Raw genomic sequence first — 13,314 nt, 5'->3', positions numbered from 1 at the left:
TGACAAGCGCCACGGCCCCAAAAAGAAGCGACAAATCCATAAAATGACCGGAACAAATAAAATAACGTGAAAAGCTTCGCTATTAAAACAACATAAAAGAAAAAAAAACATAGTTTGATTATCAACACTGACCTGTGTTGATGAAAATCCTCCCAAAGCATTTCTCTGTTTAGTGAGCCACCTGACAATCGGCATGGCCTCCCCAATCAGCGACACATCATCTTGTGCCAAGAGGACATATGTCATCAAAGCATATGCAGTCATCTCAATGTCTGCAGCAGGGGCACGGTAGTATGGATTCCACCAGATATACTCACTTGGCGTGGGTTTAACCTCCTTCTCCTTTTCCCAATGCACCAATCCCTCTGTTTCACAATTAAATAAATTTAAAAACTTGTGTAACAATGGGATTCTCTGAGGTTAAAATGTTTTAAATACAACATTTCTGGCAATTTTATTGTCCTTCTTCAGGTAGTTGCAAAATGGCGGACTGCCACACAAAAAATGTAACATAATGTAATGGTTGTTTTAGGAGGTGCAGTGGTCTAATGGTTATTTTGCTGTACTCCGGATTGAGCGGTCTGGGTTCGAGCCCCGAGCCATAGTCACTACGTTGTGTTGTTGGGCAAGACACTTTACTCACATAGTGCCTCTCTCCATCCAGGTGTATAAATGGGTGCTGGTGGATTCAATGCTGAGGGAACCCTGTGATAGACTAGCATTCCATCGGGGGGGGGGGGGGGGGGAGGGACGGGGAGAAATACTCCTAGCTGCTTCACGCTATAAAAAGCAGGATAAGCTTCAGCCTAATGAGCCACTTAGGCTCGAATGCACACTATATAATGGTTGTTTATTACTGGTTCCACGGTATGTACTCTGGACGCACTGCAGGCGTACAATATACAATTGGTGAGCAAGGTCCAAGAATCAACTCCCACAAATGGAAATAAAACCTTGAATGATCTACTGACCTTTATTGATGGCTTTGGCTTGAAGTGCTTTGAATAAATCCGAGGCATCTTGATCACCAGCCAAAGTGAACGTGTAACTGAACAGAGCTAAGCTGTATGAATCAGTCAGGTTTGAAGATGCAGTCCTTAAACAGTTCAATGCATTTTGGATGACCTTGTCCTAAGAAAATTATTGAGAAAATTGTGACAGAGTTTGATTATATTGATACTGTACATATATTTCATATTGTCATTAATCAGATGCCATTAAATAAGTGAAGTCATGGCCAAACAGTAACGCAAGTAGTCGCAAGTTGAACTTGTGTAAAGAGTTGCGCCCGGGGGGGGGGGGGGGGCTCCCATATTAAAGGGACGGGGATGCTCGTCGGAAATTTGTAAAAGAACCCCTAAAAGAGACCAATCTGGGAGTGGCTAAAGCTATTTTAAACCTCTAAAAGATACCAAAATCCGGAAAAAAGAACTCATATTTGTTGTTTTCTTCGTGTGCAACCCTAAACGAGACCCTGACAGCTAAAAATATTGCCATTTTCCCCAGAACACCCTAAGCGAGACCCAAAGTCCGAAATTTATACCCCTAAGCGAGACGACGAGCATCCCCGTCACTTTCATATGGGAGTCCCCCCCCCCCCCCGGGGAGTTGCGTTGGATGACCAAACGGTAAAAAAACTCGCAAGGCATCTACTTGCGTCTCCGTTTGGCCAGGCCTTTAGGTTAAATCTTTTTACAACGTTTAGGAAAATGTTCGTTGATATTATAACACGTCATTGCTTCGCGGCAGCTACGTGTATTTCCTTCGAGTTTTAACTGGTTTACTGGATTGTGTTTGTCCTTTGCGATTGACCAGAGTGATTATACAGTTGATCTTGTTTGAATGACACTCAAACGAAAACCGCTCTCTAAGCACTATTTACAATTCGCCCCATAAAACCAACAAATACCATAAATGAAAAGAAAGATTCAAAACCAATAATTGTATCTCACCTGAGCCGACATTCCAGATTCCATGAGGGACACTGCAACAAATGCTGTTAGAGTTGCTTCTGTTGATACTCCACCCTATTAGGGAACAGTTTATCAGTGATCAACACATATCTTCTCAGACTTAAAGTGATCGACAACAAACTTCATGATAGTTTGCATCACAGTTAATTCTACTTGGGGTAGGTCCTAACACATATTACATCAACAGTGATATGATGTACATGTGCGATCAACGATGGATGTTTCTTGACGTGAACTGGACATTTAAATATGGGGAAAACGCAAAAAACTAGCCAGTTGGATTTCCCTTTGTTAAATGAAAAATGCTTCAGTGCCGATCAACTAAATTTAAGTCTATAACAAAGTAGAAGGGGAGGAGAGGAGGAGAGGGGAGGGGAGGGGACTAACCTTCAGACGCTTGTTGAAAAGTCGTCCATACTTGGGGAAGCAGCCATTTACAAGTTGTTTATTCGTGATCCAACTTTGTGTGTGCTTGAGTTCGTCTGAATCAACAAAGATAAAGGGACGCGCCTGGGCAAATGAGCGCAGCACAAATGCTGTGAGCCTACAAGAAGAACAGGCAACATGATTTAGGCAGGTGACACAGTATTAAAAAAATCAATCGCACAATTTATTGTTTTCGAAATGGCGTTCGACTTCTCTCTCGTTTTCTGGCATGTGTTACAAAAACTTAAAGAGCTTCTGAGAATACAAAACAATAGCATAAGAATACAGGGTACTGCCCCTCATCCCGGGGGAGGGGGGGGGGGGTGTATACTGTAGTAGCTTCTCTAAAGAAATCAGAGGTCAAGGGTGAGCATTGCAATCCAAGAAAACTTGCCGTGTTTGAACAGAAATTATATTATTATATTAAAAACCCCGATTGTGAAACACAAAGGAGCAGTTGCTATGTTCAACCATGATTCAGATCTTGCATCATAAGCGCATGTCCATAAAAATAATCATCAAATGAATTTTAATGCTGTCACTGTAGTTAGACAAGAGCCCAATTTTCACCAGTGAGTCTTTATGAAAGCCTGGTTGTCCATTAAATATCCTAACTCTGGAAACGACCACATTGCTATACCAGAGGTTTAAAAAACCCTTGGCATGTGCATGAGTCCCGCGCCTCATTCCATTTTAAACATAACGCGTTATTTTTGTAGCGCACACTTTCAATGCATTGCCTTCTTTTTTTAAATCATGTGAAACATGTTTTAGATTTTAACTGATGAAGGCTTAAGGACTAGCCAAAACGTCTTGAAAGTAACTTTAAAAAACCAGTCGGCGTCAACCACTAACAAATTAGTAAACTTGTTGACTCTTTGCAACACATTTAGGTCCCACTGAATTGCACACAGCATTTAAGTGACAAATTAAACATTAAGAAAAACACGTACCACATGTTTCCTTCACTATCGCTGTTTCCAAAAGCGCTGTAGGATCCATCAGTACGCTTGTAGCTCAACTCTCTTTGATATCCTAATATATTCATGAAAAGCATGTTAATGTTACATCACAAATGCAACAGAAAACAGTTGTGGTGGCCCAACGGTTGGCACAATGGACTGTTGTTCAATCGGGCCAGGTTTTAGCACTGGTCAACAGGGTTTTTGTGTTGTGTTCTTGCGCTAATGAAATAAGGATAAGCTTTGGCAGGCGAGGGCCACTAGATGCAGGAACAACTTAATTACCGGGTACCTAGGATGAAGTAACTGTGGGCTTGTCTGATCTTGACACAAGCCAATTCTTGCTCACTATATGATAGTTCTATCTCACCTGTTGTCATGATGTTCTTGGCTTTGTTTTCTAGTGATGTAGTCAGCTGTCCCACAGTTGACAAGTACTGCATGATGTAAATACTGGGAGCAAAGTTTACCATGTTTTGTTCACCACAGCCATAAGGGAGCCTCAAGAGGCTTCCAACATTCAAGGTTGGTCCCATTAGATCACCTGAATGGCAACAATGATATTGTTGAGTTAGAGAGGAGTTGCTACTTCTATGCAGGATAAACAGGAATTATGCTTGTAAATGAATAGATAATATAAAATGCCTGTAAGCTTTATATTGTATACAGTCGATACTCTCGTTACAGACACCTCTATAATACAGAAGCCTCTCTTTTACAGACAGTTCACCTGGTCCGCGAGTGACAAACAATCATATAAACTCTACCTCACTTTTCCCAGTAGCCTGCAGAACAGGCGGTTAGTTTTGTGGCTGCGCTAGCTGCGTCGAGCTTCACGCAACCCGCAAAATAAACCCGCCTGTTCTGCAGGCTATTTTCCAGTCACCTTGGTGTCCATATTAAAGAGGCTCGACTGTGCTTATAAAATAATTTAACCCAAAGAAACTAAAGATAAAAGTAAAGGAATGATTCCTGGGTATAGTGGAAATGCACTTTGCGCAGGGTTAGTTTACTTCCAGTCCACTCAAACAGCAGTAAAGGACCCAACTGGCACGAGGCAGACCAGTTGGCTATTACCAAAACAGCAGTTGAAGAAGTTCATCTCAGGACTAGCTAGTGCAGGGTATTGAGGCCTCCAGGTTAAAAGAGCAGCGCTATGAAAACACTGGCCGCGCCACACTGCCTCCTCTTATAAGTAATGTCAGCAACGGTAAAGTTAATCAAAAAACGTCGAGTGGTTAGATGAACTAACATGCAAAAGGTTTTTACCACATTATAAAACTTAAGGAACAGACTTACTGGCCTCAGTTAAAAAAGTTAATTAAAACCAGGCCACTCATGAATTTTTCCTCCAAAAATACCAAGCACCTTACCATAATGTTTTATAACAACTAAAGTCACTAAAGACCACTTACCAACAGTTGACACTACTGCATGAACAGAACCAGCAACCACATTCTTGGGCAGAGAGATCTCCATGCTGTCATTAAAATGTGATTCATCATCTGTGAGAAACAACAACAGGAGAAAATAAGAACTACCGTAGAATTCCGGTTATAAGCCCTGGGCTTATACAACTTCGTAAGGGGTTTTGGGTGGGCTTATAAGTGGAGGGGCTTATATTCGGGAGGGCTTATAAGCGAAAAAATGAATGAAAAAAAAAAAAAAAAACGTTTCAAAACGAGCCACGGGAGTGTTGATGGAAATACGTTTTTAAGTTAAAAACACATAATAAAGCAACATTTAGCCCTATTCAGTACTGTCATCTGGTAGAGGGGGGCTTATATCCGGGGGGGCTTATAACCGGATGTATTTTTTTGTTTCCAGGATGATGGGCCTATAACTGGGGGGGGCTTACAACCGGGGGGCTTATAACCGGAATTCTACGGTATTTCTACCTGCGCAAAGGTAGAAATACCGTTTCACAGTTTGGTCATTTTCGAGGCTTCACCTCAGTTGATATGTTTTCTTTAACATGTAGCTAAGACAAAAGGGGTGTATTAACCAAAAATGATTTACTGATTTTGTAAGTTGTCATGAAGCCACAAAAAAGACCTCTCAGTGTATCAGCCTGTCGAGAAGCAAATGTTATGGGTAATTTCACTTGCCGATCAACCATCTCAGACTCCCCATCAATGCAAGTCAGTAGAAATCAATTATATTTTTGGCTGTCACTACAGGCCACATTTCTTATTTAAAACTATAATCTTGTCTTAAGAGTTAGGGAAACTGTCCAACAAATGGTTTAGCTAGTGAAGCAGCAAAATGCCAGAAGAATCGACTCCAGCACAAAACTTAAATACAAAATATATCTGGTTAGAACTGAAATTTCATATAGACTGCACTGTATTTATTTAAACTAGACTGTAGTGCAATAAACTTTTCAGCATTTTACCTCCATGTTTGTTTGGTGCTAGACACAGATAACTGCAAAATATTTGCATTCTTTTTTCCTCTTATTGCAATAAAGTTATAATAAAAAGATAGTATTAGCCTCCCCCTCCTCGAGATTGATTAATATCATTCATTTACTACGTGACCTGGCAGTTTTAAATGTACAAGTTATCTTAGTGTTCTTGGTTCAAATGTTTCATACCTTTGAGGCATACAAAGCTGTTGTATGTATACTCCTGTCGAACTCCTTCGGGCTAAGTGAAGAGAAAAGAAAGTAGGAGCTCATTAGAGTTTTTGCCACCCAGAAATTTTGCACGTTTTGAAAGGTCATATCTCCATGAGGGAGGTGTTTATGCAAAGAGCTGAAAACTTTGCCAATTATTAAGTTTCACAAGCTCTTTAAACATCTGGAGTCAATTCGTATACAACTTGAGGCCTTCTCTACGCAAGGTTGTATGCTAAGGGAAGAAACATTATCTAGATAGGGCTGGTGGGGGTCTAAATGGAGGGAAGCTATGTTCAAATTTTCGTGACCCTCCCCTTTTAAGAAGCACATTTTTTGCTGACCACACCCCCTTGACTCAATCCCTTTAATGTCCCAAAAAGCGTGCATAAATTAATGTGGCCTCCCTTTTTCCCTGCATAAAAATCATTGACCATAACCCTATTTGCACCAGCCTTCTCCACCCTCTAAGACATGGCTTGTCCTTAATAAGGCGTAATGTAAACATTGATGTTAGCAAAGATCGTCCTATATACAATCATATACCTCAACAAGTAACTTCCTTGTCACAGCATCAGTGACTCCAAGAGCCATCTGTTCTACACCTTCATCACACACAGATGAGTTCACATCTTTGGCAATGACTGTCAGAGGAATTTCACCCAACTTTTTGGGAACGATGTTAAAGCGAACAGACCTGGCTTCATTGCTGCACACACAAACCGTATGAGAATAATTTGAGAGTATTCTGTAGTACAATGAGTCTTGCAAATCCAAGCGAATCTGCAAAGTAAGAAAATGTGTCATGATTTATGTGTCATTTATCTTTCCTTTTGTTTATTATTCTCTTGTTTTCTTATTTGTAGGCTTCCTGTAAAGTAGCTTTTAGCTAGGTGGAGTGCCACATTAAATAAAGTTCTTATCTTATCTTATTATTTACTTCAAGTATTACAAACATTTCACTCTCACATTTCTATCCTTTACCTCCATTTTAAACCATTCACATACATGTAATGTAACACATGTTGAGCTATAAAGCTGCGTTGGGGGAAGAAAGGACATGTAGGGCATTTTAGCCTAGCTGACATTTTCTGTTCAAATGCCTCTCACTAGAGCATTCAGGATGGCCAAAACTAGTCCCTAAATGTCATTGAAAACTAGTTGGAAATACTGTCGAACCCTGTATTAAGCGGCCACCCATTAAGCGGCCAGTTACTAAAGTCCCGAAAATATTGTCAGTAAAAAAAAAAAATTTTTCCTTTCTATTAGGGGGGCCCCCCGAAAAATCCGCTGGTCACTTCAAAAATAGGGTTGCGGGCCTCTCTTGGGCCCGCAAAAATACTGTAAATATAACCCCTTTTAAGTGGCCACCCCTATTAAGCCGCCGCGGCCACCTTTCTGCCGTCCCGATGAGCGTTCTTCTATTGTTTTTACCTCTATTTAGCGGCCAATAAGAATGTAATATACAATATTTAAATTAATTTCCAACAAGCTCAGACCGTGACAGCCCATAAAATCATTCAAATACAGGTTTATTGTCGTCTTCCTGTGATTCCGTTATTCCTTTTCACCTTATTTTGTTTTGAAATAATGTAACTTTTTAAAAAGACATTATGCTAATTTATGACAAACCCCTATTAAGCAGCCAGTTGCCATTTCCCTGAGGGTGGCCGCTTAATAGGGGTTCAACTGTACCTCAAAAATGGTCAGAAGTCCCTGTTATTGTCGTCAAATTCCCCACCTAAATCTTCCCTCAACCCTCCCTTGTGTCTTATACACTGAAACATTGAAGGGTTCATAATAAGACAGCAGTAAAATACTTATATTACATAATTATTACACTTACTGTAAGGCACTTCTTCTCATAATTGAAGACTGTTGTTATAATGGACACTTCCTCGCCACGGATCACCGAGTAGGGTAGGGTGAGGGAAACAAAGAAAGGTTGGAATACTTTGAGCGGGGTAGGTTTTGAGACGCCAAGCCCAGCTGCATCAGACATAGCAAAGGCACTTGCTATCCAGCTGGTGATCGTGTCAGGAACCTTGGCCATAATCACTGTCTTCCCTGTATCCTTGCTGTTACATGTAAATAAATATATAAATAAATAAAATAAACAAAAGGATGCATTGTATGTAATTAATATTCAGTACTGATAGCCAACTGACCAAGCACAATGTATAAGATAACCATCATTCTGACTGTAAAATAACTGATCATGATGTGATTTGTGTCTGCCAAATATTGGCAAAAGCAGATTTAGATCTGCACACAAATTAGGAAAGGCTCCTTGCCTGCTAACAATACAGTCCCTGCCAGTTTCCTCTTTTGGGTCCCTAACGTCCTAATATACTGTTATGTATGCCCCTTTAAGAGTATTATATCAGAGGTTGCAATATTCTAAAGTGTCACATCTCGAGGCTTGAACATCGATGCAAACGACAATATTACAGTACATATGCAAAAGCATGCAACTACAAAAATTAGCTTTAAAGATAAACCACTTATGTCCACAACCATGTCTCAAAAACATTCCTTAAAACAAAACAAAAAAACATATTAATCTTATTCTAGCATTTTGATTTGGATTGTAAATCCTTCTACAAATATTTGCTTTAGACAGCCTTAGCAAGACTTAATCCTCTATCTTACAGATGAAAAAAATCTGACGATTTGATGGGAGCAGTGGGAATTTGACCTGTTGGAATGCCTTGCTGATACTTTGCCCTTAAAAAAAATTATCTGGAACCCTGCTACTGGAAGTATTACAAGCTGAACGACAGATACCCCAACAACTAAATAACTATTATATTTTGTCATGGCCCAGTGCAATAAGGGCTTACTTGACCACTTCCTCAGTCCATAGCCATGTCTCTGGAAACTCCTTACGAACGTATAGAGGCTTTTTCTTAGGTTCCCCACGCTGGTTTGCATTCTTTGGATTGGTGGTGCGACCATCTGGAGATGGAGGGCCAGCGGGCCCATCAATACTCTCAAAAACTTCACGACCGCCACTACTACTTAAATGCATTTCAGCCACTGAAATGTGATGAGAAGAGAATGCAATGTGTAGACAACTTTGCTTCAGTTGTCAATGCAATTTTGGCCATCTCATTTTTTTCGCATGATCTGCAGACCTATGTACATGCGCACTACGTGCCTACTCCTCGTGTGTAGAGAATAAGTTCCTTGTGTTGATCTGGGTTTGTTCTCCTAATGTTTGTTCGAAAATCCTGACTTTTCTTGAATCTCTTAACCCAGCATTCCTGCTTAACAATGTATGGATGACACATTAGGAGAATTTAGACGATAAGACATGTACCTTATGTGAATAAGAGTAGGTGCTTAGTAGTTAGTAGCCTTTTCGCTCTTCGTTGTGGGACGCGAATGAGAGGCGGCTGTATTCGCAGGCTAAGTAGTTAGTAGCTGCAATGCATGAGCCAGTTGTGTTAGTCCATCAGAATACCTAAATTTTCACATTGTGAATACTCAGCTTCTAGTCACCAGGAGCAATTTTTTTAGTCATGCTAAAATCAGGATCAATGTTTTGTAGTTGAGAGCCTAGGTTATCAAGGGGACCTCTAAGCAGCAATTAAGACCCTAGACTAAGTTTTTTTTTAATGTGGCAAATATGTTCAAGCATTAGGTGCGAGCCCACTGAAGGAAAAAGAATTAAGGGAAGGGAAGGGGTCCCACATCCTGGTACAACTTACACTGAAAGCATGTGAAACAACAATGATGACGGCATACACATCACATACATAACATACTGAATTACATCTCCAAACATCTGCTGCCATTTGAGGTGATAAAAAGAATTCTTGTATTTTGGATCTGAGATTATGGTGTATATCACGATATCACTTTCGATAGAAAATATTACACTGATTAAGTGCAGCCATTTTGTTTCAACATGCTAATAAAGTTTCTGCCTATCTATCTGAAAAAAATCCAGAATACAAAAGATACCACATTTATTAACAGCTGCAGTTAGACTAGTAAGGTTGAGTTTCCGTTCAAGTTGCCAGCATGCAGCATTTTGAACTACCAAAGGTGAGTTTGGGGAATCCAGCTTCTCGGCTTTATATAGCCTTTGGGTTATTTCTTGAGCACAGTTAGTCATGGCCAGCTCCATGTATCCTTAATGATCTTCTTCCTGGCCTTTCTGGTTACATAGTTAGAAGAATTCCCTTGCTTGATAATCATCTGCACAATACATCTTGGGTACTTAGGAAAATTATGACACCTAAACCATCTCTTGAGGTTTCTTCACAATCATCTGTCAGCAATTTTCCCCAACAAGTCTCTTATCCCTATTTCTGTAGCATTAAGCAACTATGTGACTTTCTATTTCCCCTGAATGGGATGCTAGTCCATCACAGAGTTACACCAGCATAAGTTTTCTGTACCCACTGATACACCTGGATGGAGCTTGAAGCTCTATGAGAATAAGTGTCTTGCACAATAACACAACACAAGGACCCAAGCTAAGAACACGCAATTTAGCCATGCTTTTAAGTTTAGGATGCCAAAAGTATCTAAGGACGTTTTAAGTTTTCTTTTTTTCCTAGATCAATAACAGAGTGGAACTTACTGCCCGCTTACTTAGTGAATTGCAAGTCATTATCAAATTTTAAATTAAATTTAGGGAAGCATGTAAACAAGTAAATTGTAACTAAGTATTTTAATATCTTATTTATGCATGTAAATTTTGTTTTGTTTTTTATTTTGTATCTATTTTTTATAGTTGATGTGATGTCTTAAACGATGTTATCAACTTAATAAAATAATGTAGATGTAGATGTAGATGAAGGTTTAACCAGAGTGCTAACTATTTGGCTACCAATGTATTCTCCTATTAATTTTTGAAATACAGTAACTATCAACAAACAAATTCAAAGGTGGCCACCTTATTTTATTAGTCTAAAAGGACATTTTTTGAAAAAAAAAATTAAATCAGATCAGAACATTTACATACAGAATGATGGTTAAGTATACGGTGTAGGCAGGAGGCTTAATACAAATATATTAAATGGTTTTAAAAGCGAGGTCATTATTTTATCCAGTCTAAGTTAATATCATTATTAACAGGGTTGCATACTGTAAATACAGTCTGACCTCCAACAAGGGGGTGCCCCAAGGGCATGTACTAAAATCCTGAAACAATGAAACTAAAGCACTGAAAACGAAACAACTGAAACGAGCAAAACCACCAAAAAGACCAAAACAAAACTGCCGAAACAACCAAAACAAAACGAAATCACCGAAACAAGCAAAACCCATTACAATTATTAAGAGCTAACCGTAAACAGGCTAACCGCAGTACATAGTAGGTTAACCTATGTAAGTGAAACGTAGGCTAACCGGAGTGTGTAGTAGGCAAACAGAAGTGTATAGTAGGCTAACTGGAGTGTATAGTAACCTAAACAGAGTGTATAGTAACCTAAACAGAGTGTATAGTACAGTAAGCTGCAGAGATCTTGAAGTTTTGCTTGTTTCAGTGATTTTGTTTCGTTTCGGTTGTTTCAACGGTTTCGTTTCAGTTGTTTTGGTCGAATTTCAGAATTTGACCTGTTGGAATGCCTTGCTGACACCTTGCCTTAAAAAAACTTAACTGGAACCCTGCTACTGGAAGTATTACAAGCTGAACAAGAGATACCCCAACAACTAAATAATTCAAAATAACTATTATATTTTGTCATGGCCCAGTGCATAAGGGCTTACTTGACCATTTCCTCAGTCCATAGCCATGTCTCAGGAAACTCCTTACGAACGTATAGAGGCTTTTTCTTAGGTTCCTCACGCTGGTTTTCAGTCTTTCGATTGGTGGTGCGACCATCAGGAGATGGAGGGCCAGCAGGTCCATTATACTCTCAAAAACTTGAGGGCCGCCAACACTAGTTGAATGAATTGAGGCAAGTACTGAAATGTGATGAAAAGAGGGATGCAATGTGTAGACAACTTTCCATCAGTTGTCAATGCATTCTTGGCCATCTCATTTCCAAGCTTGAAAAAGTAATCTTCTCTAATGACCTCTTGTACTATAATCAATTCTGACTCAAACCATGTTTGTAAATCAAGACAATAATTATACTACCCTAATAATTGATGACTTTTTTTTACTCTTTATACCTGCTTAACAATGTATAGATGACACAGGGAGAATTTAGATGATAAGACATGTACCTTATAGGAAATATGAGTTAGAAGGTGCTTTGTAGTAAGAGGTTATATGTAGCTGCAATGCATGAGCTAGTTGTGTTAGTCCGTTAGGATAGACAAGGTTAAAGCTCAGAAAGGTGATGAGAATATTGAAGGTCAGAAATAAGGAGCTGTTATAATGTGCTGAATATGATTCCACACTAATAATATTTGAAATAAAGCTCTCCCCAATCTATAGAATGTTGTCAGATCCAAGTCTTCTCTCATGACCAGCATGTACATTTCTCTCCAAAACAATTGAAGATCCATCCAGTCCAGCTCAAAGAACCGTGATTGTGATGTGACTGCAGGTGTAGTAGGTTTTGCTGAAACATGTGTCTTGCGTAGTCCACTGAGTCTATGAATCAACTCAGGCAAATTCTTGGTAACTGTATGCAGTCAAAACACCATAACTGCATAGATTTCTTTCAATAAAGCAATGTTAACGAGTGCAGTTGCTTGGCGTTCTGGAGTTCATACAACTCACTGTGCAGTGGGAGCCCCCTCGTTACATATTCCAAAGTTAACTTGCATGCATGTACCATCAGAATGAGCTAGCTGCTTGCAAAGAAAAGATTTTCTTGCAAAGAAATGATGCAATGCTAAGTAACACATTTAGCTGGTGTATATTATAATTTTGTTTATATGCATCTAACAAAAAAGGGTTCAAAACAACAAAAAATACATTGTCTTATGTGGTCTTAAAGGCAAATGTACCGTAAATAAAAAAGGATTTAGGATTAAACGGTAACCTGAGGTTCTTTGTGATGTGGCCCCTTAGTTTTTTAAAGACATGGCTGTGGACTATGAGAGAACTATAGTATTGGCTTAATTTAACATACTAATTATACTAACAGCAAACAGGTGATTAAACCCTGTAAATGTATTTCGAAAGAGTAGGGTTGGGGATGACCAGTCTCTCCACATATGCATTACTATTATTAGTACCACTACCAATGTCAACAACCTGGTCATGACAGAATGTGAACAAAAAAACATAAAGACACAGAAATCAACTCTTATAATGCAGGGGCGGATCCAGGGGGCTGGATTGGGTGGCTGCCCCCCCTGATCCACCGTGATCATGATGAGGACATGCCTATCTCTTTTCGTCGCGGCCGTTCGTTGCGGCCAT

General features: G+C 39.5%; 1 protein-coding gene across 3 annotated transcripts in view; it reads right to left on the bottom strand.

Annotated features, from left to right (window-relative positions):
* Window positions 1–13,314, bottom strand: part of LOC144633479 (C3 and PZP-like alpha-2-macroglobulin domain-containing protein 8) — a 45,630-nt gene that overhangs the window by 5,646 nt on the left and 26,670 nt on the right. For 2 of the 3 annotated variants that reach the window (XM_078492481.1, XM_078492364.1), the window contains exons 20-29: window positions 7,825–8,056; window positions 6,525–6,761; window positions 5,958–6,009; window positions 4,777–4,866; window positions 3,732–3,905; window positions 3,353–3,434; window positions 2,361–2,517; window positions 1,953–2,027; window positions 972–1,131; window positions 133–365 (exon numbers count right to left, since the gene is read on the bottom strand). In XM_078492481.1, coding sequence (XP_078348607.1) covers window positions 133–365; window positions 972–1,131; window positions 1,953–2,027; window positions 2,361–2,517; window positions 3,353–3,434; window positions 3,732–3,905; window positions 4,777–4,866; window positions 5,958–6,009; window positions 6,525–6,761; window positions 7,825–8,056 — 1,492 coding nt within the window. Of the gene's footprint in view, window positions 1–132; window positions 366–971; window positions 1,132–1,952; window positions 2,028–2,360; window positions 2,518–3,352; window positions 3,435–3,731; window positions 3,906–4,776; window positions 4,867–5,957; window positions 6,010–6,524; window positions 6,762–7,824; window positions 8,057–8,821; window positions 9,018–13,314 lie in introns of all 3 variants that reach the window. The other variant, XM_078492420.1, reaches the window with a different exon arrangement.

The sequence above is a fragment of the Oculina patagonica genome, chromosome 1 (assembly GCF_052425735.1).
Source record: "Oculina patagonica isolate OP01 chromosome 1, crgOcupat, whole genome shotgun sequence".
Classification (NCBI taxonomy): domain Eukaryota; kingdom Metazoa; phylum Cnidaria; class Anthozoa; order Scleractinia; family Oculinidae; genus Oculina; species Oculina patagonica.
The sequence above is the reverse complement of the archived record's forward strand: the minus strand, read 5'-3'. Positions and strand labels throughout refer to the sequence as shown.